The sequence below is a fragment of the Bactrocera neohumeralis genome, chromosome 2, assembly GCF_024586455.1.
Source record: "Bactrocera neohumeralis isolate Rockhampton chromosome 2, APGP_CSIRO_Bneo_wtdbg2-racon-allhic-juicebox.fasta_v2, whole genome shotgun sequence".
NCBI classification, from domain to species: Eukaryota; Metazoa; Arthropoda; class Insecta; order Diptera; family Tephritidae; genus Bactrocera; species Bactrocera neohumeralis.
In genome coordinates this window covers 21,563,727-21,591,710 of record NC_065919.1, presented here as the reverse complement: position 1 = coordinate 21,591,710, position 27,984 = coordinate 21,563,727, and the positions used below count along the sequence as shown (strand labels likewise).

Here is a 27,984-nt window from a genome sequence, read left to right as displayed (position 1 = left end):
TGAATGTTTCAACATTTGTGTTGTTCGGGAGTTTTTTTCACATTTTATTATTGTATTTTCTTTTCTTGAATCAAACAAATTACACAATTGATAACCTATTTACGCTAGTTGATATTTAACTATGCTTGTGGCATGGTCGCAGTAAATTATATATTTTCGCTGTTTGTACATTACGTTTGCTAAAAAAAATGTTTTTTTTTTCTTTTCTTTGTTTTTGTATCATTGTATCGTACTAACGGTATATGCTTGCAATGGCCCACGACCACAGCAGCGCTGTAATATCCACTCATTGCCGCGCTAAACTGAATTCGGCGTCAAATGCAAAGAAAGTTGCTCATCCCAAACAGGCATTGGAACGCATTCAGCTTTTAAAATATCACGTTGCAACGCTGCAAAAAATTGATGCTCCAGCATTGTTTTTGGTGTCGGCCATTTCGAGTGCTTTGTTTTTGTGTTGCTTTAAATATTACAAAAATGTTTAGCAAATTTTGAAATAATTTACATATTTTTGTAGTAGCATCCTTTATTATTAACTTTTCGTTTCTTTTTTCTACTGCCTTGGCAACTTTATAGATAACTGCTTTTGCTTTTTGTTTACGTTTGGTTTTTTGCTTATTTTTTGTCTGTGTGTGTGTGTGTATACTCACATACATAAATGTTACAAAGTAACTGAATATGGAAAAATGTTGTGTAAAAAACATAAAAATCGTCTATAAATCATTAATTTCAAACGCACAGCACAACGGTTTAACGGTTTTTAATGTAAAAGTATAAAGAAAAAAGTTTTTGCGACAATCAAAACAAACAAAAAATTGCAGAGTTTACAAAAGTATGCGCGCATGTAGATACATATATATTTTTATGTGTGTATTTATGTGTGTTTAGTTAAATTTTGTGGTTGTTGCTGTTTTGGGTTTTGTACATTAGTTGCATAATTATTTTGAGAAAACAGAAATAATAGCAGTGCAGCACAGAAAGAGTCTTTAAATTAACTAGTTATTTTATTTAAATTGTTTCATTTATATTTTTATAATAGTAGTATGTATGTATGTATATATAATTTGTTTATAACTAACTTTAACCATTTTCGCAGTTATCAATTTTATTTTATTTTTATTTTTTAATTTATTACCTTTTTTAGTTTCATTTTTATTATTTATTTCTTGTATATATGTATATAATAATAAATTGTAGTATGTATGCACTTATTATATTATCGCTTGTTGTTTCTTGTGTATTTTTCTTGTAATTTTATTTTCAGTTATTATTATTGTAGTTGCAATCGTAACTGTAGTGTAAAAAATAAATTATGTTTATTTATTGGTTTGTATGTTTGCTTTTAATTGTATTACTTTTATTTATTTTGTATTTAATAGTAGTAGTTGTAGTTGCAATATGTACTAATATTGGTAGTTGTAGCAGTAATTGTTGCCGTTCATTATATTATAATTATATTTATATATGTATATAATATATGATGTATGTATATGTATATTAGCGATTTAAACTTTTTATTTATTACTTTTACTTTTAAATTGTATTATAATTATATAAACTGTTCTTTATCATGTTGTTTCTGCTGTTCATTTCGCTGATGCGGCTGTGCGCGCCATTACGTCCACTACTGCCATTGCTATATATTTTTTGTTTGTTTACTTTGTCTGTTTGTTGTTGTTGTTGTTGCTGTCACAGTGAGTATCTCAAGAACTGCTGCAGTCACCGCCGCAACTACGCAGCGCCAGTGAGAAACGTAAAAAATACACACGCTTTCAGTACAATGAAAATGCGACCCATGAATCATCGGTCGGTGGACGCTCAGACGCATTTGACAAGTGCATATACACATCGCGTTGTTGTAGTCCGTTATCATGCAATTATTTCATGTTGCCTTAGTAGTAGAAAAGTTGCTGCAGCGCGCAAACTAAGCGAGCGCTACAATTTTGATAAGACCAAAACAATATTGTTTTTGTCCTTCGTGTGGTGTTGGTGTGCGCGCTGTGGCGGTGACTTGGCTTGCGGCAGCATCGACGTTAGGGAATTTGCTTTCAACAGCAATTGTGGCTGCTTCACTTGCTTTGCTTGTTGGTTTGTTATTTTGCATTTGGTGTTGTTGTTGTTGTAGTTGTTGCTTCTCAAAATATGGATGACGATGATGCTGATGACAATGATGGCAGTAATGATCATAAGGACGATCAACAAATTGGTAACGACGCTGGCGATTATAACGTCATACGCATTTTATTCGATTCTATTGCATCGATGCAAGACCAGCCGAGCTGCTGATGTGCGATGAATTACCTAATGTGGATGCCATGTCCTGGTAGCTGAACTGTTGGTGTGGAAAATATGACAGATATTTATTTAATTATTTATATAATATATATCAATGAATAAAATTTGGCTTAGCACGAGTTGATTTTTTTAAACATTCGCCGTTTTAAAACACGAACACTAAAATGTTAAACGGGGTAACGGGATTGCGCTTTACAATTATAAGAAGTTTCTGCACGAGAACTAGATTTTGATCGATAGGTTTGTAGGGCAGCTTTAAGCTACAGCGATCGTATCTGAAAAAATTATTCGGAGATTATACAGTTATTGTTGTAGCGACAAAAAACTTTCCTAAAGTAAATTCGAGGCATAGTGCCGAGTTGTCAGTTATTGGCTGAATAAAAAACCGGATCCGTTCCGGTTACTTGGACCCGACTGTAGTGGGATTCGTGGGATCATCGAAATCTCACAGGTTGGCTTTTGATTTAGGCTCTGAACTATCTGGGCGTTTATGTAGTAGCTGCGCGCTGTCGTGGTACTGTGCACTTTGCGGAAGTCTTGTTGTCGATTTGCTAGACTCAGGTGTTGAGTGAACATCGGGAGTAGCAAGGCCTTAAGTGTCTGAAACTAAAGGAGAGTTATCAGACGATAAGTTGACAAGCTTCTCAGATTTCAGTTGTGAAACCACTATTCCGACTTTCCACACATCGGGTATTTGAAGAGTGGCCAGCGACAGGATGAGCCTCAAGTGTACGAAAGAGAGTTATCGCACGATATGTCACCCCTAAGTTGGCAGGTTTTTTTTTCTTTTAGATCACCGAAAAAACAGCTCATGGCCGGATAAAATCCTGGTTGAACCGGCTGTCGTTCTCAGGTATTAGTAGTGGAACCACTCTTTCAAGTATAGCTTGCACCCGTCAAGCCAGGTGCTTTAACAAGCAAGCTTATTCCATCTGGGACGATTACGTCCGCAAGAATGGGTAGTCAGTGAAGATCGTGATGTTTAGGTTATAAGTGGTTTATTTACGAATTATTTAATTGACCTACTTGGCCATCTTAAAAATTTGAGAAACTAACCGAAACTACTTTAATTTACAGTAACGGTTTCAATGCAAATTTTTAAGTTGCATTCACGAAAATTTCTAATATTTCACTTTGCCTACAACTCACCTGCGCGAAAAGTGGCTCTTCTGCTATGGAACCCAATGTACCAGCAGGATCTGGCGGCGTCAATTCCACACTTTCACCCGTGAACTCTGTATCGAAGTAACGTGTATCTGTATCGGACACTACTTGTGGTTTAAAAGGCGGTGTTATCTGCAAGAAGTTGAACAAAATATAATTAATATACATTGCTGTGTAAAAAAATGTGCAACGCCACAACAACATACCCTCTTATTCACTAAATCCGTCCAATTAATACTCGCAAAGAAGGGATGTGCTTGTATCTCTTTGACATCATCTTGTCCACCGCCTAAACGTTGACGTGGATCCTTAGCCAAAAGTCCGGCAAGTAAACTGCGCGCCTCATCAGAAATTGTGCGGGGGAATCTCACCTCCTCCATTAAGATAAGTGTGAAGAGTACATCATGATCTTGATTAAAGAAAGGAAGACGTCCACATATCTGTGCAAAGACAAAAAATATAAAAGTTCGGATTAAAAAGAAAAATAGATTTTTAAATGTTACAAAATTTGAAAATTTAAAACAAAAAAAAAATAAAATTGAAATATTTTACGCCGACAAATATGCGTACGCACCATCTCATACATGACGACACCGGTGCCCCACCAATCGACTGCATGCCCGTAATCGTTGTCCTCTAATACTTCAGGCGCCAGATATTCGGGTGTACCGCAAAACGTCTTCGTTGTACGACCATATGTGATATCCTCTTTACACAGCCCAAAGTCAGCGATTTTAATGTGTCCATCTTTGTCTAGCAATAAATTTTCCAACTTTAAATCACGATATATAATGCCTTGCGAGTGCAGGTAACCCAAGGCGGAAATTATTTCAGCACCATAGAATCGCGTACGATCCTCGCTGAAAATACGTTCACGGCTCAAGTGAAAGAATAATTCACCGCCATTTACGTATTGCATCACAAAACACAGACGATCGTTTGTTTGAAATGAATATTTAAGTGACTGCAAATAAATGGAAGAAGAAGAAGAAAATATAATTCATTATATTAGAATTTTCTTATTTGTAATAACTCGGGCCTGTCGTGCCAACTTACAATTAGGAAGGGATGATTCGTAGTTTGCAGCACACGACTCTCGGTGATGGTGTGCGCGATCTCATCTTTTTGTATGATAACTTCTTTTTTGAGAATTTTAATTGCATACAGCTTTGCAGTGGCCTTCTCACGACACAGAATTACTTTGCCAAATGTGCCTTTGCCTAACACTTTTATAAACTCGAAATTTTCAAGCGTCTGCAAGAAAGCAAAGAAAATGGATTGGGTTTTTAGAAATTGTATGTAAAAATAAAAATAAAATTAGAAAATATGTATGTATATAAAGACAAACCATTACTCTTCTCTCTTTGATTTTTATCAAGTTCAAAGAGAATATAGTCAGTTGTATTTAGACATAAAAATTAAATCATTTTAATCTGAACCTTTCCAACGGTTTGTCTTAACTTACATACATATATACTACACACAAATTGGTTCGCAAAATTTATCAAATTATTTGTTTTTATAACCGCAAAATTCAACCAACTCGAGACTGTTCAGCCGGAAAGTGTAGAAAAGCATAAATCATAACATAAACATTGTAATATGTCACATTCGTAATCGCAATTTTATAGTGTTGCGCTTCATATTAAAATATACTAAGGTAACAACATTGAAGTTATATTTGAAGCTTCACATAATTGTAAAAGATTTAATTTTGTAACTTTTTAAACTGCATTATAAGCAGATACCCATACGATAACAATATTGAGGTTATGTTTGACGCTAAATATGAAGCTAAATTGTAAAAGATTTAATTTTGCAACTTTTTAAACTCCGTTATAAGCAAATACCTATTTTCATTATTTTATTTTACATCAAAGAATGTATTTTATTAAAATAATCAGCAAATGTCGATAACAAAAAAGGCAACAACGTTGTAACGAGTTGACAATAAAACGTTCATGACGCAAAACATTTCACCTGACTCGACTTAATATCGTGAAAACAATGACGCAAAACATTTCTACTGACTCGACATAATACCGTGAAAATAATAAAAAAAAAGTAATTACGGCAATGTTTTTACTGACTAGTCCCGAATAACATCGTGAAATCAGTAAAAAAAAATGCTTGCAATTGCAATTTTTACCAAAAATAATTTTGTAACTAGAACAAGAACCGTTAACTTGGGTTGCACCGAAATATTAATACCCTTCCCAAATAAAAAATGTTTTCCATACAAAAGCTTGATTTTAATTATAACCTAACCTTTGATTATAACCGACCTTAACACTTAGTTTGGAGATTCTAACATTGACTTGGAAAATAAATCGAGCAAAATTTTGGGAAAAAAACGTCTTGATAAATAAAAACGCTTTCCATACAAAAGCTAGATTTTGACTGATGCCATGTCATGTCACTTAAACCATTTTAACCAAATATGTGTGTGTGTATAGTTTTGTAATACTTACGACTTTTTTAACGCCGCCACTACTGCGTTTCGTTGTGCCCTGCACTGAAAAACTGTTACGCAGTTCCACTTCGGCAATAGATGCCATATCCACATCAGACATGTCTGTTGAGGTCGAGGGTGACATGGCCGTTTCGCCCAGCTCACTCAAGCGACTCGCTACATTTCTGTAGATAGGAATAAGTAAATAATAAATATTAGACACTATAAGTATAGAAGCATAGCAATCGAGTTGCTGTACACACCTGATGGCATCGGTCCACTGTTGCCGTTCGATCTCTCTTTCCACACAAAATGTACGCTCGATAACATTGGTCCATTGTAGACCGCGTATAATAAAAGTGAACGGTTTGGGTCGATCGACTGTCATAATTTGACAACCGCGTACTGTGAAATTATTTAATGGATCAGCGGGTGCATTATTCACCGGCGGACTTTTATAGCCCATCAAGGTGCCGTCATCGCGCAGTATAAAATAACGTGAACGCCAGGTTTTTATGTGTTCGCCACGCTTCTGTAACCAACCCTCCTTAACGATGGTAGCGTGTGGACCACCGCCAAGCGGTTCATATGTGGGCGATAGGCCAAGCGCAGCTGTACTGCTGCTGCTATTCGGTGCAGCTGTGCCACTAGCAGCCATTGTTGCACGTTGTATGCTGCCACTACTGTTTGGCGTGTGCTGAAAATAAGTACTCGTTGTTGTAGCAGTTGACGAACGATTTTGTGTTTGCTGCTGATAACTTTGTTGTTGTTGTTGTTGTTGCTGCTGTTGTTGCGGTTTTGTGTAGTACGATGTTGGCGGCAAAGCAGAGTTTGCTGCTCCTCTTATTAATGCCGGGTCTTCTATGTTCGCGTAGGCGGCAGTGTTGTTACTATTACTATTGTTATTACTGTTATTACTACTACTACTGCTACTGAAGGGATTTGAGAATGTGGCGACGAAACTCGAACTCAGCAATCCAAGCGCTGACGAGGACGACGAAACACTCGATGAAGCAGAAACAGATCCTGCTGATGTGGCGAGCGCTGTAGTGCTGGCGGCTGGTGTTTTACCACCACTTGTTGCGACTACAGTTGACCGCCGCGACGAAGAGAACGTCAGGTAATTCGTGGTGAGGCCTTTTCCAATAAACACAAATCACAAAAAAAAAAACAAAATTGATAACAACGCGTTGACTTATCACACAAATGATTATGTTGGCATCCAAAGCGACAATGGAACAAAACGGAATGCAATACAAAAAAAAGAAGAAAAAAAAACAAACGCAGAATAACAACAAACAGCGTTGATACGACGATGCGGTGAATGTAAAAGTGGCGAAAACTTTAGCGAAGAGAACGACACCGACACCGCAATGTAAACAAGCACAGCTTGTAAACGCGCTCTGACCTCACTCACTGACTTATTTGTGCTTTATTATCACAACAACAATAGATGCGTAGAAATTTTCCACAGACACTGTTCAATTGCTGGGACTTGTCTTTTTCTCAACTTGATCGCAAAAATCCCGATCCTCGTCTCAATGTTGTTTTATTTTCTTGATTTAATTTTTAATTATGTTACACTTCTTCAGAGTTAGTATTCTTCCAAAACAATTATAGATATGCAAATATGCATGTAGTTATATACGGCAACTACTAGGCGAGTCATATGAAGCGCCCGTACGTTTGTTCGTTCAGTGCACTTCGGTCTCTGAAATGGAAGTGAAGAAACATTATTAGTTGAAGAGTCTGTCACGCTACCAAAAAGGTAAACAAAATTAAATTACATACTACAGAAAAGTCAGCAAATACCAACAACAACAACAACAAACAAACAAACACTACTACCGTTGCCGCTTAAAACGTGAGCGTGTACGAGTATGTGCGAACACACTTACGTGTATATGTACCTGCCCACCTCGCGCACATCACAATGGCAAACAGTGAACTACAACAGCAGCAAGAACAATTTTAAAACGGCTCATAAGTCAAGCACACACACATTACCATGCGCAACGCGTTAAGTCTAAAATGTCGCAAATGATTCATGGCGCAAAATAACTCGTCGTAGCAAGAATGCCCCCGCACGCCACCACTAATACCTGATGCATACATATGTACATATACTCTTATGTATATGCATCAGCAGTCAAACAAACAAAATACCAAATGGCCGTCACCACCAGTCGCCAAAAGTCAGCCGCCATAAAGCCACTATGCGTCAAGAAGAGTCATAAAACGCCGCTGATCGGATGCGATCGCTGGCGACTGTAGTGCCACATCTGCAGCTAACACCCCATTCGCGCAATAACAATTTCATCATCGCTATATTGCCCGCCCTTTGCTTTGGTGAGCATTGAATGCAACCGCAAAACGATATCGGTTTTATCGTTTATGTGTTTTCATTGTAAAAACCACAGAATATTTTGATTAATTTTCTCCACATTTTTTATTTTAGTTTGGCTTAGTTGTATTTATTCCATGCAAAATTAAAATAAAATAAGAAGAACATTTACTTAGGCTGCACTGAAGCTAAAATACCCTCCACAGGTCAATTTCTTATAGCATAAAAGAGTACTCGTACAATGGCTGTCAATTCGGCACCATTTCTCGAAATTACTTCAGAAATGTTTTCTGCCCTACAACAACATCAACAGCCCTCTCTCTAATTTTTCTTAGTTGAAGTTTTGATTTCGAAACAGTACGGATGATTGCCGATCATTCAGGTAGTTCATGATTCACCTCTCCTGCAGTCGAGAGTGCGTGGATGGTTCTATGTTCTCAAGTAGCGTTATGTAGTTGACCATGTCTAAAGCTTTTGACAAGTCCAATACTACGGGAATCGTCCTTTCACAGGGTGCCTTTCGGTTTAGACTATCTGGGTGTTAATGATGCAAAGTGCTGTGCGGGATACACTTAAAATACCGAAGTTCAAAATGCCGACACATCAAAATACTGACAAAATTTAAATATGCAGCTAAATCAAAATACCGACAAACCAAAATGCCGACGTGTGAAAAATATTTTATCTTGTCCGCCCTTATTTCTATCGAAGCACAGAAAGAGAATTCTACTGACTAAGGGTTATGATCCTGAGCGTGTTAGTGGCCGGAGGCCGAAGGCCGAGGGTGAAAGTAAATGGCGCGCAATCTCTTGGCATTTTCGCAGCCAGTTCGGGTCCGAGGAGGCATGGCCATCGAACTGAATTTCAACTCGGTCCTCATGTCTCATCGGATAAGACAAGGCCTTGAGAATAGTCCAAAGTTTACTTACACCACGAGAGGTTAAAAGAAAAAACGCTGAGAAATCTGGGCGGAGTGTCAACATGATACCGTGAATTTAACGTTCGTTTATTTATTGCGAAAAACTTAGTCGGTTTTTTCATGCTAATTTGTGAGAACAATTTTTGAAAAAATTTGCATATTAATTCTCAATGTGTATATTCACTATTTGTGAAAATTTGTATAATTGTCACTGAAGTCTACTTTCTGCAAATGTTATTGATTTCATAATCATTGAATATAATATTAAAAATATGTTATTACTCGTAAATTTGCCACTGTTGTTGTTGTAGCGGCAGAAAATATTCTGGAAGTATTTTCAAAGAATGGTGCCGAGTTGGCAGTTCTTGGCCGGATAATAATCGTATGTTTGCATAAAAATGGATTGAATTTAGGATTAAATAGAAATCTAAAATGGAAATCAACCCACTTATGTAGTACGAGCTCTTTTTATAAAAATAAAGTACAAAACAATTAAAGCAAACACGCCCACAAGCTAGAAAGTGTAACTTTAAATTCTAAACAAAGCATAATGCAGAGCAAACCATTCAACATGCGGCACCACCCGCGATGAGTTATTGTTCTACGAATTTGCAAAGACATCCTTTCATGCGAAGAAAGTCAACGAAAATAGTTAGTGTAGTTAAATGTTAACCAATTTATGGTATCCTTCGTTGCTGTCCAGTGGCTAGCGACCTTCAAAGAAAGGTCAAGAGCTAGTGCCAAATTTTCTACACACACAACCAGTAATTTTTGCACAATGCAAATAATTTGTGTTCTATGGGATTAGTTTTAGGTAAAACTGTATCAAATCTGATTCATGGAACAGTTTTAAGAAAGAGTTCATTTCTTTTGTACATACAGAGCGAGTTTTGTTTTAATTGTTAAGGAAACAAAGAAAATGAGGATGTTAAATGTAAACAGGGTGCTTCAAATTATTATTATTTAAGAAGTCGAAACATTTCGATATATTGTTTATTATGCTATAGTTGATGTTATCGTTTTCCCTGAATGAAAACTATGTAATATTTATAAAAATAAGTTTAAATGAAATATTATTTCATACATTTATAGTGAAAGTGACCACTTGACACCATTTACACCTTCATAACGTCTTCTCCGAACTACATTATGATAGACACAAATTGCATACATATTTAATTAAAGTTATTATTGTATGGCTTTACAGAAACGCTATCATAGAAAAATTCATAGTTTGAATTCCTATAAAACACCTGTCGCATATGGGCACAATTAAAAAGTGCATACTGATGCAAATGCACCAATATTGAGCGACGCATATTAATGTGTAGATATAGTATGTACTCTTATGCATTTCATGCGCGTGCAGCTCGTCATTAGCTCTCGTTACGTTGACAGCAAATAAAACGAAAATTTCCACACGTATGTATATAACTGTTTTTTATTTATTCGTTTAGTTTTTCAAATTGTTCATTCAAAACAACTGTGAGTGTGTTGTTGTCATCATACTCAAATTAAATGCGTATCAACCAATATGTATGGAAGTATATACTGCTTTCTGTTGTATACCTGTGTCGTAAACAGTGCGCAGAATTGATCATACGGGAATGCACTTTTAGGAAGTAGTTAGACAATGCAAGTTAAACTCTTTCGATTTAAATGTAAAAGTAATTTCAAAAAGTTTTTGGTTTTTTTCATATTAAGCTTTGAAATAAAAACTTGGTTCAGATGTGTGTATTTTTGTTGAGAAAGAAAAGCTCTTTAATTCGGTTATTGTAGTAATGGAACAAAACATTTCTCAGCTTATTTTATTGAATATTGTCGAGTTATCAGCCTATGACCAAATAAAAAAACCGAGTTCATTCCGTTATACCTGGCTGTTGTTCTTAACCTTAGAAAGAAGCATGCCGAAATGACGTACTGCAGTGTGCTCAGTCGGTGCTTATGTCCTTATGTGTACCTTATAAGACTGAAAATTAATGAAGTAAATGATCTCAGTAAAAAAAAAAAAACAAGAAAAAACGTTAACTTCGGCTGCACTGAAACTAATATACCCTTCACAGGTACATTTCTTTTAATAATTACATATGTCTTCAGTTTGTTCTGGAATCCATGTACACTTGTGCTCACATAATTAAGCCACTGCATAGCAAAACTATGTTTCTGAAAATAAATTCACCGTATTAGCTTTTCATTTGTATAACGGTATGCAAAAAAGTTCCGCTATATGTTGAGAAGTTGTTAAGATCATATTCACAGAAATAAGGGGGAATGTTTAGTTTAGTATCTCATTTTGAAGAGGTTTTGCGCAAAGGGGGAGGGGGCTGGGGGCTTGGTACCCCCCTCATTTGAAAGGTAATGAATGGAGCTTTTGAATAATAGCACCCTTCCCCCCCTAGGACCACGGGGGGCTCCAGGGCAGCCTCCTGAAAATGGTGTAAAATCGCAGTTTTTCCATACAATTTTCACTAATTATTATAAAATGTATGTATTTTTACGCATAGAGTGACTCTATGTTTATTATTTTTATTATTTCAATGAATTAAAGTGGAAATCCACTTTATTTAAATAATAAAAACACTGAAAATTAAAAATTGATACATATGTACGGTAATACCAAGATAACCCAACCAACCATTTATACAAGACCCTGAAAAGTGGGCAATATATTACGTCCATATAACGAAAATTTTGAATAAAAAATCGCGCGATTTTCAATATAATATATTACATTGAAACAAGCGCCGCAGGCGAAAATTTGGAATAAAAAATCGCGCGATTTTTTATTCAAAATTTTCAGTATAATATATTACATTGAAACAAGCGCCGCAGGCGAAAATTTGGAATAAAAAATCGCGCGATTTTTTATTCAAAATTTTCATAATATTTTCAGTATAATATATTACATTGAAACAAGCGCCGCAGGCGAAAATTTGGAATAAAAAATCGCGCGATTTTTTATTCCAAATTTTCGTTATATGGACGTCCTATGTAAAGTAACCCAAATGTATATAAGACCTACCATTTTGATTCGTTGGGTTATTACTGTCTTCCTTTTGTGCTTATTTTCTTCGTCGTTTGACAGTTCAAATTCAGTAATTTTGCTTACATTTAAAGGAACAGTATAACACGTAATTTAAAGCTGTTTTATTTATTAAATTGTACATAAAATTGCAAATTAAAATTCATAATTTATCATTAATTCAATTAAATATATTTCAAAGAATGTATGTGTGTTAAATTGGTTAAATTTTTTGCAAGCAGTGCAACAAAAACTTCAAAAGAAGAGAGCCATTGTTTGAGCAAATGTGAAAATGTGCGTTTTTTGCTTACTTATATCTAAAAAACAAATTAACATTTAACAATAAATTTACATTTAAACCAAAGTTTAATTCATTGGCTATCCGTGCTATATAAATTTAAAAAAATCCGTGCACGCATTTAAGAGGAATAAGCAATGAAAATGAGATACTAAAGTAAACCCAACCCGAAATAAGTACCGTGGTTGGCGAAAAAATTAAAATAAACTCGCAGTTGAGCTAGTCGCGTGTGCTCATATAATTAAGCCAGTGTTACAAAATCTTTGCAATCACGGTCTGTGTAAAAAAAATTATTGAAAAAGTGAAACGTTTATTGGTTCCATTTAATTTAAAAACGTTTTTTGAAAGTTTTCTAAACAATGGGTAAAAACAAGAGTACAGTTCCATGTGAAAGAAGAGTCATATGGGAATGTTACCAAAAGTTCAAAAATATTGCGAAAGTAGTGGAATATTTAACCTTTTCTAGGGGAAAGGTTAAGAATGCTTTACAATATTTTAAAAAACATAAGTCTTTTGAAAATCTGCCCCGTAAAAAACCCAGAAAGACAACTCCTAACGACGACAGGCAGATAGTACGAATGAGCAAGGTGGATCCTTTTTTGACCTCGAGCGAAATTAGAGCTCAAATTGAGCAAAATCATGGTGTACGGGTATCAGCACAGACAGTCCGCCGGAGATTACTGGAAAATTCCTTAAATGGCCGAATTGCACGAAGAAAACCGATCGTTACAAAAAGGAACATCAAACGAAGGCTAGCGTTTGCGAGAGAGCACCTGCAAAAGGACTCAAAATTCTGGGATCTAGTGGTATGGAGTGATGAATCTAAATTCAATGTCTTTGGGAATGACGGTAGACCCTATGTCAGGCGACCACCACTACAAGAACTTAACCCACGGTATACCAAAAAAACTGTCAAACATGGTGGATCATCAGTCATGGTGTGGGGGTGTTTTACTTCATGCGGAGTAGGACCACTTGTACAAGTTGAGGGCAAAATGACAGGCAGTATGTACAGAGACATTTTAGCCGAACACCTAAATGGAAATTACGCCGATAATTTACCACTAGCTTGGATATTTCAGCAGGATAACGACCCAAAGCACTGCTCCAGGGTCGTTAAGGACTGGTTTGCGATGAACCGTATCAAGTGTCTTGAGTGGCCTGCCCAAAGCCCGGATTTAAACCCTATAGAGAATCTATGGGGGATTATTAAAAGGGCAGTTGCGGCGAGAAAGCCGTCAAATAAGGCTACATTGTGGCAAATTTTAAAAGAAGAATGGAGCAAAATTACTCCGGACCAATGTAACACACTGGTCCGTACAATGAGCCAACGCTGCAGGGAAGTAATTTTGCAAAAGGGATTCCCAACAAAATATTAGTCTAAATAAGGCAAGTTTTTTTGAACAAAACATCGAATTCTTTTATCTGACAGCTTATTTTTGAAGGTGGCTTAATTATATGAGCACGAAAAATACATACCAATGAAGAAAAAAATAGATTTTTGCTTTTGCATTAAAATTTACCTTTAAAAAACTATAAGTACAATAAAGTTAAAGCAATTTCTTTTAATTTTGTGAACTTTTTTTTCGATTTATCAATAAAACTCAACTTTTATGAATTTGTACACCATAACGTTTATGTGGCTTAATTGTATGAGCACAAGTGTATATGCTATAGTAATCCGATCTGAACAATCGGATCGGAGATTATATTATTACCTTAAGCAGTAATCCATGTCAAATTTCGTGAAGATACAATGTCAAATGAGAAAGTTTTCCATACAAGCCCCTGAATTCCGAACGTTCGGTTTGTATGGCCGCTATATGCTATAGTGAGCCGATCTGAACAATTTCTTCCGATATTACATTATTTCTATCAACAATAACTCATACCAAATTTCGTGAAGATATATCGTCAAAGGAGGAAGTATCCCATGCAAGCATTTGATTCCGATCCTACAGTTTGTATGGCAGCTATATGTTATAGTGGTCCGATATCGACAGTTCCGTCAAATGAGCAGCTTCTTGAAGAGAAAATGACGTTTGCAAAATTTCAAAACGTTATCTTAAAAACTGAGGGACTAGTTCGTATATATACAGACAGACGGACATGGCTAAATCGACTCAGTTCAACATAGTGATCATTTCTATATGTACATATTCACTTTATAGGGTCTCCGACGCTTCATTCTGGGTGTTACAAACTTCGTGGCAAACTTAATATACCCTCTTCAGGATATAAATATTTTAACAAAATAAATAATACTGAATCTTTGGAAACATTTCAAAAATTTTATAATTAATATTTAATGTGATTCCTAGAAACTTAGGTTGTAGGTGAAATTATTACCATACCATACTCAAAATCAAAAATCCACTAAATAATGTTCTGAAAGCACTTTTCTTGCTCAACTTGAAAACAAGCATTCATCACAAAAGCAAAGTGTATGTACATATATCACAATAAAACAGCAATAAGAAACAATACACCCCTTAATGGCGCCCCGATTCTCTTACAGTAAATATGTACACACGCGTGTATTAAGGTTTGTGTGTATGTTTGTATGTACATAGCATGACAGTAAAATGATCGGTTGTTCTCGTCGCTTCGTCTTTATCGTCACTATCAGTAAAACACAAAATATTAAATTAACAAATATAATTGCAAATATGGCTAAAATCGTCACTGTCAACACTTAATAGTTTTATTTATATTATAAATTGTTATTTTTGTTGGCATAACAGTTGGTGTTGGCGTTGGCTACGTTAACGTATACAATTTCACAATAAATAGAGGATAGTTTATCAACCCGAACCCAACGAAAAATGCAAATAAATGTAAACGATATATGTATATGTACATAAGTACAGATGTACATATGTATGTAGTATATAATAAGAAAATTCATAAGCTCAGTAATTATTCATTTGGTTTCCAGTGGTGCACCTGACTCTCTATATATTTGATATGTGAATTTTCGGCAGTTGCCTCGACTTCAGCACCGTCGTGCCTCTGCTTATCAACGAAATGTATGTATGTATGTACTACAGTCGAATCACTTTGTTTACAACAGCCGCATTTTACGCTGGTGCCGGTGAGTCGTTGAGGCGGTGAACCGCTCGGTGAGCGCGGGTGAAGTTTTTTTTTATGTAAAAACTACGCGCGATTTTTGTTGTTTTAATTTATCGCTTCTCAATTCGCGCCGTTTGTTGTTTTGTTACTGCATTGCACAAAGCAATTGTCATTGTTTTTGTTTATTACAAAAACACGTTAAATATGTGGCACGAGGCAAAGCGTACGCGAAAATCGCTTTCGATTGCACCTGAATTGCATTGCATTGTTGTGCGAATTGTCATCAGCGAGTAATTCGAATGTAGGTGATGACAGTACAAAAGAACAACAACAAATGCAATGCAGTATGTATGTTGGTTTGGTGAAGTGGAGGGGGGCATTTTCAAAAGCAAAAGTAGAACGCCCTGACGACAACGGCCGTGTACGGATTTACATATCTACATATGTATGTATGTATATGTACATTTACATATGTGTAGCTAAGTGTACTGGCTTGTGTTTGATCGACGCGCCAGCCGATTTGTCCATCAAATGCTGATATTTTGCACTTGAACACAATTGAGTAATGCCAGCTCACAAAACCAAAGAGAAAAATATAGGTTAACGAGACTTTTCATTTTAAGATTACAAAATTTATAATTTGATAGTGTAATTATGGTATTTGAATTGTTATTAGCTATTTGAATCTTTTAATTTGGATAGATATTTCCGTAAGTCGGTAAAAAATTGTTAAATAGCAAAATTTTGGATCGAAAAACGGTTCTTGAAAAGTTTTGTGACTCGGTAAAGCAAGTGGGTTAGCTTCAGCCATGCATGCTCCGCCAACCCCACTCATCTGAGACCCTTTTCCCTTTGGTCCGACCCCGTCGAAACAGCACGTTTCTTGGACCTCCCGTTAGATGGCGTCGACGACAACTTAGATAATCCGCACCATCCTAACGCGGTCTAGATAACCGTTAAAACAGCTCGCCTGACATCACAATAGCTAGTAGTGGTCTGATAAACCATAACCTGTCGACCTTTGATAACTCACGCATAAGACCATCTGCCCATAATAATCTCGATCAGGAAACCCCAGACTTGATTCCTGTGGACAACCGCACCCACGTTAATTTTAACAAAACTAACTAAGAAGGCTTCACAGAATTTACTGGGAGCAACCTGCCACGCACTATCTATTCCTACGAACGAATTCGTTGGCGAACGTCAATTCCGTAACGTGATCGGTGCTGCTACTTCTCAGTTCTTTCCTACAATTCAAAAACTACGACATAACTTCCCGACAAAAGCAGCAGTCTTAGCAAAGCGCGACACCTTACGCCAGGTCGATCCCTGTGATCTCCGCAAAAGGGATATCGACTTCAATCAGCATAAGCGGGCAAAATGAATAGAAGACCTGAAGCTATGCAATCTCTCCCTCCTTTGGAAATTTGGAGCAATAGCTCGTTTCCTGGGCTTCCCGTTTACTTTCCCAAAAGGAGTGTATAGGTACTCGTTACAACAACAGCAACATGAAAACGTTAACGAAAAAATAATTATATAGAAAATTGGTTCCCACGCAGTCGATTCTGCATAATCGGATTTAGAAAAACTTCGTTAGTTATTATTGATTATTTAAGTAAATGTCGTATTCCTGAACGAAATTTACACTTACATATGTATGTATGTACATATATAAATGTGGGCACCAGACGAACCTTTCAATCCGCCAATTATTCCACTGATAATATTTTTGAAAATGTGGCTTGACACACACGGATGAAACCACATTGCTGTGAATAATCACTTCGCTGCAATTACTGCATGCTGTTGTTGCCGTCGTAGCGAGGCTATTACTACAGCTCAGTGGGGGTTTTTAAGTTAATCATTAGCCAATTTATAGATTCCTAACATTAATTATGGGTATAGCCAATACTAAAATAACACACGGTGAGTTAAATTGATAATTATTAGATTAAATTATAGCATCGATAAATGACTTTAGTGCCTCCTACGAAGTTTATGTTGTACATACAAACACATGCCTTACTCCATGTGTGAAAACAAAGAGTTCAGCAAAGAAATGTCAATTAATAAGGCGACTAGTCGAAACGCGGTCTCCACTCCATTACAACAACACGGGACCATTGCGACTAATTAAAAGCTAATCAAACTGTCTTTTGCAAACAACGCAGCCGATGGCACACCAGACACAACATCATCATCATTATCATGTTCCTCAGACATACTATATCTATGTATGTACAAATATGCATTTCTGCATGACAAATGAAACTTGAACAGCAGCAAATTTTAAGAAAGTGGGAATAACAATCAATTCGACACAATTTACTTGAAATCCAAAACAAATTAGAACCAGTTATTTAAAAAGTTACAATAAACCACTGATTTCAGGTCCAAAATTCAATGGTTGCACTTAGTGCCCTTAGCTGCAAAGAGTATTTTTCCTCTAATAACAATACTCTACGCTGTAATTTTCACTTTAGACCCCAGAGGGATAAGCCATATATGTTTACAATATTTGGTTTAAACAAGGAATAAGGAGCAAGAACTGAAAAAGGGAAAGTTCAACTCGTATGCGCCAATGCGGCCATTAACACTTTCAATGAATTCGACCTGTTTCAAAGTTTTTAATACCCTTACCCGTCTAAAGAAATCAGTACAAGAGTTCCACATAAGTTAAAATCATAAATATTGCTTGAGCGAAGTAAACAGAAACATAAACAAAGCCTCAACAGTGTAGGGCAATGGCAGTTTTGACAGCATAAGCCAAAACAACAATGCGTCAACAAAAGCGTCGATGTTGCGAGCAACACTTCAAACTTAGTGATGCCATATTTCAATTGGAAAATTAATTGCATATTTAATTTAAACAAAGAATTTATTTAAATTTAAATAAAATATTGTATTTAAATAATTTTATTTATTAAAAAAACATAGAATTGCCAACAACGTTTCCTTATTTGCCCAATTTCCAAAAGTGATATAATATACTTCACTAACATCTAAAAAGTTTCCAAGTAAAGGTAAAATTGAGTTTCACATGAGCTTTTATTTTGTAAGTTTAAAAATCAAATAATTGAAACATCTAAGTTGTTTAGCTCTTTCAGTTTCAATGTATGCATGCATCTCTCCTGCATGGACTAAGGACTGCTTCGGGTAAAATTGTCCTAACAAAAATGATATAAACTTATAAACCAGTAGTTCGATTTTTATAAACTAAAATATTTTATTTCATTTTTTTTAATGAAATCGAGAATTATATACCCTGTTTATTGCTGCTGCTTTTGCCACAACTACAAATTACCTGCCACACAAGAAATTTCTTAGAAATTTGGTCATCTTTCTTTGGCTTTGCAATTTTCAGCAACATTTCCGCGAGAATCGGCTGTATGAAATTCCTTTCCAGGTAGCTGAGAAAAGTCCACTAAAACGTAAGTTTCGTCCTCCGTTATGAAGGGATCTTTCTTGAGAATGGTTACAACGTACTTTGCCTTCTCGCTATCATGTGAAACTTTCATTTTTCTTGAACCTTTCTTTCTTTCAATTCGCACATTTTTCTTGTACAATTTTAATAGACTCATTATTGAAAAAATTATAATACTTTTTCGGTCTGGCAACTTTATTGAGATAAGTTAAGTCTCCGGATATGCCGGCAAAGCAATTACAAACATAAACCCGTTAATATTTATTGCAAATAAAAAAGGCTATTTTCTGAAATTTTAAAGAAGGACATACACAGCAGCTGCCGCCGCTGCTTGAGTAGTCAATATACAACGAATCACTTGTTATTGGTCGACTTAAAGCACTAAACGTAAATAAATCGAAAAGTTAGTTACAGGCGCAGTTGGTTTTCATTTATTGCTACGGCCGGCATATCAGCATCGCGTCAAAACATCGTAAAATTCTGAAATTTGCAATCAACAGTACTAAAATATAAAAAACAAAAACAAAACATTATTTCACATACAATAACAACGCCAACATAAAGCGTAAATGAGAAAAACTCTGCGGCCTTTTAGTTGTTTATTTGTGCACTTCTGCATATTTTTGTTTATTTTACTGCAATTTTACTGTGCTTAACATTATAAAGACATGGTGTTGCAGACACCGGCAAACTAAGATGCCTACAAGAATAGATCGGACCAGAGCAAATGAAAGCAGAGCTGGTCAAAGCGAAACATAAAAAGACTGACAAAGCGTAAATTTGCATCAATGGATGCACTCATTGGCAACTTGCTAACCATATACAGAAGTGGTCTTATAATTAGAAACGTCTTTGCTCCATATAGTTTTCTTAATTTATTTTAAAAATTTAGATGGCCACATTAAAACTGTAAATTGGAATCAACAAAGTAACATATTTTATTTGAGTTTTACATAAAAAAAAACAACAACATTAATTATATTTTTAAGAAAATGAGGTAAACACCAAGAACACCAAATTCAGTTTGGTCATATAATTAGAAACGAGAGTAACAACTTAAAAATATTTATATAAAATTGAAAAAAATTGATTAAATTATTTACTGTTTTGTTGGATACTCCTTATTTTTACCAACATTGTCTAGCCTTCGCGGTAAACTCGTTTCACAATTGCCCATACGTTTTCAACTGGATTGAGATCAGGACTTTGCGGAGGCCAATCCAAAATATCAATTTTTTTTATCCGAAAGCTAGCTTTTCACTAACCTTGAAGTGTGTTTTGGGTCATTATTGTGCTGGAAAATGTAATGAACTGGCATATTCTAACAGGAATACGGTTCCATTACATTCTCCAGAATGTTTTTTTATTGATTTTGGTCCATTATCCCTTGAACACGCATAATTGGGAAAACACCACGAGAGGAAAAGCGCCCCAAACCATAACAAGTCCGCCAGCGTGTTTACTGTTTTCACAGTGTACCTGGGGTTCGGCGCCATGTTGGGAGGACGTCTTACATACGATTTTCCGTCGGACTGGAATAAATTGAATTTAGATTCGTCACTCCATAGAACTCTATTCCAATATTGGGGATCTTTCTTCAGCATTTCCTTTGCAAATCGCAACCGCTTCTTAATATTTTTTTTTATACAAGAAGTCCCGACTCATGTAAACGCCTTTTTATCGTCCGAGCTGAGATTTCTACACTAATTTCTTGTCCAACTTCAGCCTTTATTTCACGCGAAGCCATGAAAGGGTTGTTTTTGCTCGTCCTACAAATTATCCGGTCTTCTGCTGGAGTAGTTTTTCGAAGTCTGGCCTTCCTGGGAGGGGTTTCAAATTTCTTTGTTTTTTTTTTATACAAATGAACAGCTCCAAATACTATTTTTTGGAGCAAGCAAACCCTTGTGCGCTTAGCTGACATTGACAATTCCTCCTTTTGATAGCACCATTCTAATAGTTAAAGCGTTTTAAATAAAATAAAATAAATACTCACTTATCGCTAAGTTCAAAAAAATCTGTGAATCTAAAGAAAGAACTGCGCGTTTCTAATTACGTGGCCAGCCAAAAAACACAAATCGGGAAATAATTTTAATTTTTTCAATAACCAATCAGGAAATAGTCACGTGTTTATTTAACAATAACTTTCATAGTCTACACTACGAATAACGGGGCATATAATTTACAGTGCGCGTCTTAAAAAAAGTATACAGTGATTTGATTTTTTCTAGCTTATCGTTTCTAATTATAAGGCCACCACTGTATCCATGTGTAAAGATATATACATATATATATATATACACATGTGGCGGTTGACTCTTTGCAGCAATTCAAATAGCCACAATAGCACGCGAACACCCAAAAACGCAGAGCGGCGACTCTTCATGATTCTTTGACGTGCTTTTAGCAATTCACCATGCGCTGGCACAGTCGAATGAGACACACCGTACGTAGCCAGTCATCCAATAAGCCAGCCCGACAGCCAGCTAGCCAGTCATAGGGGAGAAACCCACTTTTAAAATACCAATTTATATACTGAAATAATGAGAAGGAACCACCAAAGATAGACCTTAAATAGTTTGGGAGGTGGTGGAGGTAAGTAAGGAAAATGTCTCGTCTTATTTTTACGAGACGCTCCCCCATTAACATTAACAAAGAACGAATCATCCAAACATTCAGCAAGCAGCCAGGCCAAGTCAAGCAATTTCGACTTTCACAGACTGCAGAAAATAAAAATAATGAAAATAAAAAAGAGCGCCAGATGCACAGACATAGACATAGTCATTGAAGTGCACTAAAACGGACCGCGAGATGTATTATTGGCGCCGCAATAGAAAAAACACACACAAGAGCTGCTCGCCACGACATTGCAACATGGTTTGTATGCATGTACAATACATTCAGCATTGTTGTATACGTTTGGAATTCGTTGTGATATTTTTACTTTTTTATTTTTGACAACTTTTTTTTTGCTACTGGGGCGTCTGCAGGTCAAATGAATAACGCGCTACTAAATTTTAAAAATAAAAAATGGGGCAAATTAAAAGCAGAAAAGCAAGAAAACAACAATCAGCGCAAAATGTGAATAGCAAATCACAGAAATATTCAATTTAGTTGCAAAAATATAGTGTGTTTAAATAAATTTAATGAAACCCTGCGAAAATTATCTATTTTTAAATTTATAATCATTAATATATTCCAATAATTTTCTACCCTATTAAGGATTCAAACCAAATTCGTTTGTAAGAATAGTTAAGCCTTTACGAGGAAATTCCGATTCACATCTTTACTCCGTTTAATTGTTTTTGGCGGCAGATTTACACAACAAGTACTGCTATGTCCAACTGTCTGTCAATCTGCCTATACATGAACTACTCCATCAGTTTTTAGATATGCGTATGCGTTTTTTTATGTTTGCTTATTCAAAGTATACATTTGCCACAATTGAGGGATGTGACCAACTTTTTCAATTGGGAGGATTTGACCGCCTGAACTGATCCGAAATTTGCACATATTTTTTTCTCTCCAAGAAGATACTCAACGCGGATATAGTACATACTGACCGATCAAACTCAAGTCCTTTAAGGAAACCATTTTTATTTGAGAAGTAACTTTACAACATTTGGTACAGATTATTATCCAAGCTTTCGCTACAATCTAGGAACAAATTGTATAGGTCGGCCAACTACATATATATGTATGTACATATGTATGTATGTATGTACATATGTATGTATGTATGTACATATGTATGTTATGTAGCTATCATACAAGCTGACCTGGGAGGGGTATTTAAGTTTCTATTCAGCCGAGGTTAAAATTTCTTCTAGTTGTTTCTAATTTCAACTTTGATTTTTTATGTTTTTATTTATTAATATTAATAAGCAAAATATAAAAATGTTTTTGTATTAAATTGGCATGTCCTAATATAAATTTGCTGACATAGAAATTCAGTATACAAAATTTTATATTGCAGTCTAGACTGCCTGCATATTTTATTGTTTCTTCATTTTGCGGCATCATAAAAATATATATTTATTAGCTTCAAATTCTTAATGTACTTCATCAGAAATTTCTTTTCAGCGCGCGTTTCTGTCGCTTCTAAAGATTTGTACAACAATATTATGAGTTTAAAAAAAAATCTTTGCATATATTGAACATGTGTAAAAAATAAATAAAAATTCGCTTTAGAACAACAATCTACAGCACTTAGCAGACATCCATTCTAACAAATAAAATCAAACAATTAGTTAGATTTTCGAGCAAATAAATTGAATTAAGAAAATGCAATAGAAAAACCGGCGACTGTGGTGGCGACACAACACATTATTTTATTTTTAATACAAATTCAAGCGTCTCAATACATGGTTCCACGTACCCTTCTCTTTGATTTTGCAATGTTTTCCTTGCTTAATAAACCATCGTCTACCTGTGAAGCTGTCCTCTACTGACGACCGCACCCCACATACCACACCGCACCGCACCAAATACGAAATTTCTGTTGCGTTCGTAACAACAATTATATGCTATGTACAAAAATTGGCAAATAGGAAAAAATAAGCAAAATCAAAGGCACACATAGACAGTCGTGGGAATGGTCGCACGAACCAATATGATAAACACCAACAAACACCAGACAGAGAACAGACGACATTAACATGCACACATTCACACATTCCTTTAAAACAAGTGAAATTAGTGTAGGTTAAAAAATCTTATAAATTACGATGCATGATTAAATAATAATAATAATGGAAAAAATAAAAGAGTGCTGCCAGGTTACGTCTAAATGTAAAGTAAACAATTTTTGTTTTTCAGTTTTGTACAAACGGAAATCTCGCGAGATTTTCACACTACCATATCAAAAGGCCGTTTTTCTATGTTTTGTTAGCAGCAAAAGGAGTCTTGGTTAAGGTGACCACAACTGAACTGGCAGAGTAATGCTAACCAGACATTGGTCGTATCCAATTTCAACCATCTAATTTCACAATACATTTCCCTGTAAGGACTTTCGGTAGTTTTTAAAAATATTTTCGGTAGGAATATTTGATCTGGCAGCATGAACATCGAACAAAACTCCCAAGGTTGTCATTATGATTACGCTATTTGGGAAAATAAAATCTAACTGGCCTTTGATAACCACAACTAATTTACCATCCGGTCACTTATAAAACATAAATGTACATAAAAATATTTTTAATACGAAATTTCAATTACCAGTATGACACGATGACGTTAACAAGTCGCCTTTTCTACTTTTATATGTACGTTTTAGTTATTCACTTATTACTTAGCTTATTTTCGCTGTTCTTTTTTGTTCACTTTTACTACAAGCATCGTTTTTCAAAAACGTACGAGACACACATACATAAACTGTGGCGATTGCGACGAAGCCAACGATTGTGATTACGACGAGTCATTTGATTTTTACAATTCTCGTAACACCTTCCTTCCTCACTCTTCCTTTTTTACACCTTTTGCTTACAAATATTGCACCATATTCTGAAATACCATAAAAACTTTCTTTTTCTTTTTACTAAATCAAAATATAATACACAAAAACGTGGAAATTATGTATTAGAATTTTCTTCTTGCTTTATACAATGTGTACTTTTCCGTTCTTTTTAATGGGACGCCATTTAACTTTCCATGAAGTTCGACGCCATTTTAGACCAACACTATCGTAGGTCACCGATTCAATGCATTGTGGAAATTGATTTCCACTAAATGCATATTAATTTCACACAAATTGATATCATATAACACAGACACACGTTTCAAGTACAACTTTTTACATAATTTTCAAAATACACTGCGTTTTTCACCTCTTTAAGTGTTAAAATTTATTTTTCTCCACGCCGCGAATATTTCTGTGGGACTGCTTACGCATACACACCGTCTGACAGTAACTTTCGAAAGGCTAATTGGAGTAAAAGGGAATCAAACAAATTGTGCTGCCATATATTTAATGAATATTACACAAAATTTTTAGGAATTTTTGTAATTATAAAAAAAAATTTATTGATTTATATTCAATATTTGTCTTAAAATTATATTCTATACAATTATTTTGGCATAATGTATTTATAACAACAATACATATTTTAATCCTTGTTCTATAACGAACTCCGAACAAAAATTAAAATTCCTTCATATGAAAAATGAATAGAAAAGAACTGAAGAATAAGAATATAAAGGTAAATACAAATAAAAATAGCTGGAATTTGGAGATATTCTTATGTATATCGCAGACATATGGCAATTACTTTGTTGATTTTATCCGAAAACTTTTGACAAAGATTTCAATAATCGCAAAAATAATATGACCGTAATAAAACTCTTTAAATATTTGGAAATAACGGTTTATTTGATTGCATATTTTTATTGGAGTTGCCAGCACAACAAAAAGTAGAAGATTTTTTTATAACGTGTCAAATAAATAAATAAGGCAAAATATGACGAATATGCTTGATAAAGTGCATCATTATTATTATAATTTTGGAATAGCACGAATTTATAATAAATCATTTCAACAATATTCGTATACTTGGCTTTTACACAATTGTGAATACAAATCGAAAAAAATTATATATGTACATATATCGATAAAAGGCATTTCGCAACACTCTACACCAATCAGCTGTGCATATGTATGTATTTTTGTAAACTTGTGTTTGAATGTTTACATCCCGAAATAGAAATATTTATATTTATTTCAATTAAACCAAGTACCTTAAAATGAATCACGTCTATAAAATGGCAAAATCTTTTAAATACTCTAGTCGGTGTTCGCGTAATTTAACAAATGCTGCAGCGGATTACACTATATTTAGCTTGAGTTCAGGTTAGTTGGAGGAGTCATCGTACGAAAATTATTGGTTACCAAAAATCTTTTAATTTAGGCTATGGCAAGTGCGGTGTCTCTGTAATTCGCGTTTCTGGATCGCAAACCAGGCATGCCCTAAAAACACTAGTCGGCAATCGACATGAACTAAAAGCTCGTTATGCCTATCTTAGGTCGATCTATCATCCTGACACAAAAGAAATAATTGATAAGGGTTTAGTCCTATGGTTTCCAGCACCAGCTTCTTTTACCGGTGAAGATTCATGTGAATTTCAAGTACATGGCTCATTGGCAGTAATAGCAGCAATGTTAGATGCATTAGGCAAAGTACCAGGTCTGCGGCCAGCAACTGCTGGTGAGTTTACTAAACGTGCATTTTATGGTGGTAAGATTGATTTGACTGAGGTGGAAGGATTAGCGGACTTAATACATGCTGAAACGGAAGCGCAACGAAAGCAGGTTGTCGAGTAAATATTTCTCATTGTATATTCACAGATAATAACACATCAACACACTTTAACAGGCTATGCTCCAAAGTACAGGTGCACTTTCACGAGTTTACGACAATTGGCGCAAACGACTCATACGCTGCGCTGCACATTTAGAGGCTTATATTGATTTTGCCGAAGAAGAAAATATTGAGGATGATGTGGTGTTGCAGTTAACCAAAGAGTTACGTCTTATCATAACTGAAATACGAGATCATTTGAATGACCAACGTCAGGGTGAAATGCTGAGGAATGGTGTGCGTACTGCGATTGTGGGCGCACCAAACGTTGGTAAAAGTAGTTTCCTAAATATGATTTGCCAGCGAGAAATCGCCATTGTAACACCAATTGCTGGTACAACTCGAGACATCATAGAGAGTACACATAATTTTGGTGGCTACCCCGTCGTTTTTGCAGACACCGCTGGTTTGCGTAAGCACACAAAGGATGTGGTTGAATTGGAAGGTATAAGCAGAGCAAAAGAATGCTTACAGAATGCCGATTTAATACTACTACTAACAGACGCCCGGGAATTACTTCGAAATATTACCACCAACAAACAATCAGCTCAAGATTATCAGACTGACTACTTACAGCAATTAGACTTGGATGCGAATAAATTAATTGGAAAGCGTATACAACTCATAGCGAACAAAATTGATTTGCTTTCAACGACGGATCTGCAAAAGTTGGCTCAAATTGATAGTGTGCTCAAAATCACTTGTAAACAACCAGCTACAGATATTGTGCAACCATTTTTACGGCACTTCGAAAAACTCCTTTGTGAACTGTATGTTAATGTGATTTATTGTAAATATTTTGTAATTCTGTAAACAATTTATTTTTTTTCCATACCCTAAAGCTGCGGTGAACCTACGGCCGAACATCCACGCATTACGCATGCGCGTTATCGCCAACAGTTAGAACGCTGCATTGAACACATACATATTTTTTTAAATGAATATGCGCCAGATATTTATCCAGATACTGCAATATCGGCTCAGAAACTTCGAAATGCACTCAAATGCATTGAACGTATAACGGGATATGTGAGTTCGGATGACATTCTGGATGTGGTTTTTAAAGATTTTTGTATCGGTAAATAGAATGACTGAACGTTAAACACGTTGACTGGTAGCCTAGTTATATATCTTGATAGGGTTTTTTTTTAAAGACCGACCACCTTTTTAGAGTTTTCTAATTTAGCCTACTAGATGTTTGTATTCTTATTTTAAGGAAAATGTTGTGTTGGTTCTTAGCTGTTGAGTTATTTTAAAGAAACTATTTTGTATTCATATTTAAGCAAAAAATTTACAATATTTAAACCACAATTATATGGCTTTAAAAAGTCTGGTAGAAGTATAAGAAAACTAAAAAAAAATATATATATTTTTATAAACTTCTTTTTTTCTTTTAGACAATCATAAAAACATTGGGAAAACTTTAACTACACATGAATAGGTTTTTTTTTATTTAATTACTTCCTTTATTGCATAAAATAAATGGGGTATGAAAAAATGTCTTTCATAAAATGTAAACAAATCAATAAACAGTTACATAGTACATGTCAATGAAAACAAATTCATCATTTATAGTATATCGTTCCGAATAATTTATACGAGCATATCTAAGTATATTATAATATCGTTTTAGCGATTTATTATT

At 35.2% G+C, this 27,984-nt stretch overlaps 3 protein-coding genes across 6 annotated transcripts; 1 reads left to right on the top strand and 2 right to left on the bottom strand.

Moving 5' to 3' along the window:
* On the bottom strand, positions 1–24,886 carry LOC126751452 (RAC serine/threonine-protein kinase). 4 transcript variants are annotated; one of them, XM_050461724.1, is made up of 9 exons: positions 24,590–24,886; positions 24,205–24,489; positions 6,172–7,619; positions 5,928–6,093; positions 4,513–4,710; positions 4,031–4,420; positions 3,663–3,896; positions 3,442–3,588; positions 1–2,329 (listed from the first exon to the last, which is right to left on the bottom strand). In XM_050461724.1, exons 3-9 carry the CDS (start codon positions 6,564–6,566, stop codon positions 2,249–2,251), a joined length of 1,611 nt encoding a protein of 536 aa, XP_050317681.1. In that variant the 5' UTR covers positions 6,567–7,619; positions 24,205–24,489; positions 24,590–24,886; the 3' UTR covers positions 1–2,248. The 4 variants fall into 4 exon arrangements, with proteins under 4 accessions (XP_050317681.1, XP_050317680.1, XP_050317679.1 ...); XM_050461723.1 differs by having other exon boundaries at positions 24,599–24,886; XM_050461722.1 differs by having other exon boundaries at positions 24,813–24,886.
* On the bottom strand, positions 6,589–17,789 carry LOC126751222 (probable serine/threonine-protein kinase roco8). Its single transcript, XM_050461281.1, has 3 exons — positions 17,717–17,789; positions 6,668–7,045; positions 6,589–6,605 (listed from the first exon to the last, which is right to left on the bottom strand). Exons 1-3 carry the CDS (start codon positions 17,787–17,789, stop codon positions 6,589–6,591), a joined length of 468 nt encoding a protein of 155 aa, XP_050317238.1.
* Positions 24,887–25,634: 748 nt separating the features above from the next.
* On the top strand, positions 25,635–27,935 carry LOC126751549 (tRNA modification GTPase GTPBP3, mitochondrial). Its single transcript, XM_050461917.1, has 4 exons — positions 25,635–25,831; positions 25,890–26,290; positions 26,355–27,109; positions 27,182–27,935. Exons 1-4 carry the CDS (start codon positions 25,726–25,728, stop codon positions 27,423–27,425), a joined length of 1,506 nt encoding a protein of 501 aa, XP_050317874.1. The 5' UTR covers positions 25,635–25,725; the 3' UTR covers positions 27,426–27,935.
* Positions 27,936–27,984: the final 49 nt, after the last annotated feature.

Excerpts from the sequence above, each read along its gene's own strand:
- LOC126751452 (XM_050461724.1), bottom strand. The coding sequence starts at position 6,566 with ATGGCTGCTAGTGGCACAGCTGCACCGAATAGCAGCAGCAGTACAGCT. Across the intron at positions 4,421-4,512 it reads CGAATCATCCCTTCCTAATT|TCACTTAAATATTCATTTCA; the intron begins GTAAGTTGGCAC and ends ATTTATTTGCAG. Across the intron at positions 3,589-3,662 it reads CGGATTTAGTGAATAAGAGG|ATAACACCGCCTTTTAAACC; the intron begins GTATGTTGTTGT and ends AACTTCTTGCAG.
- LOC126751222 (XM_050461281.1), bottom strand. The coding sequence starts at position 17,789 with ATGTCTGAGGAACATGATAATGATGATGATGTTGTGTCTGGTGTGCCA. Across the intron at positions 7,046-17,716 it reads TGCGTTGTTTGCAAAAGACA|GCCTCACCACGAATTACCTG; the intron begins GTTTGATTAGCT and ends TTATTGGAAAAG.
- LOC126751549 (XM_050461917.1), top strand. The coding sequence starts at position 25,726 with ATGAATCACGTCTATAAAATGGCAAAATCTTTTAAATACTCTAGTCGG. Across the intron at positions 26,291-26,354 it reads CGGAAGCGCAACGAAAGCAG|GCTATGCTCCAAAGTACAGG; the intron begins GTTGTCGAGTAA and ends ACACTTTAACAG. Across the intron at positions 27,110-27,181 it reads GAAAAACTCCTTTGTGAACT|CTGCGGTGAACCTACGGCCG; the intron begins GTATGTTAATGT and ends CATACCCTAAAG.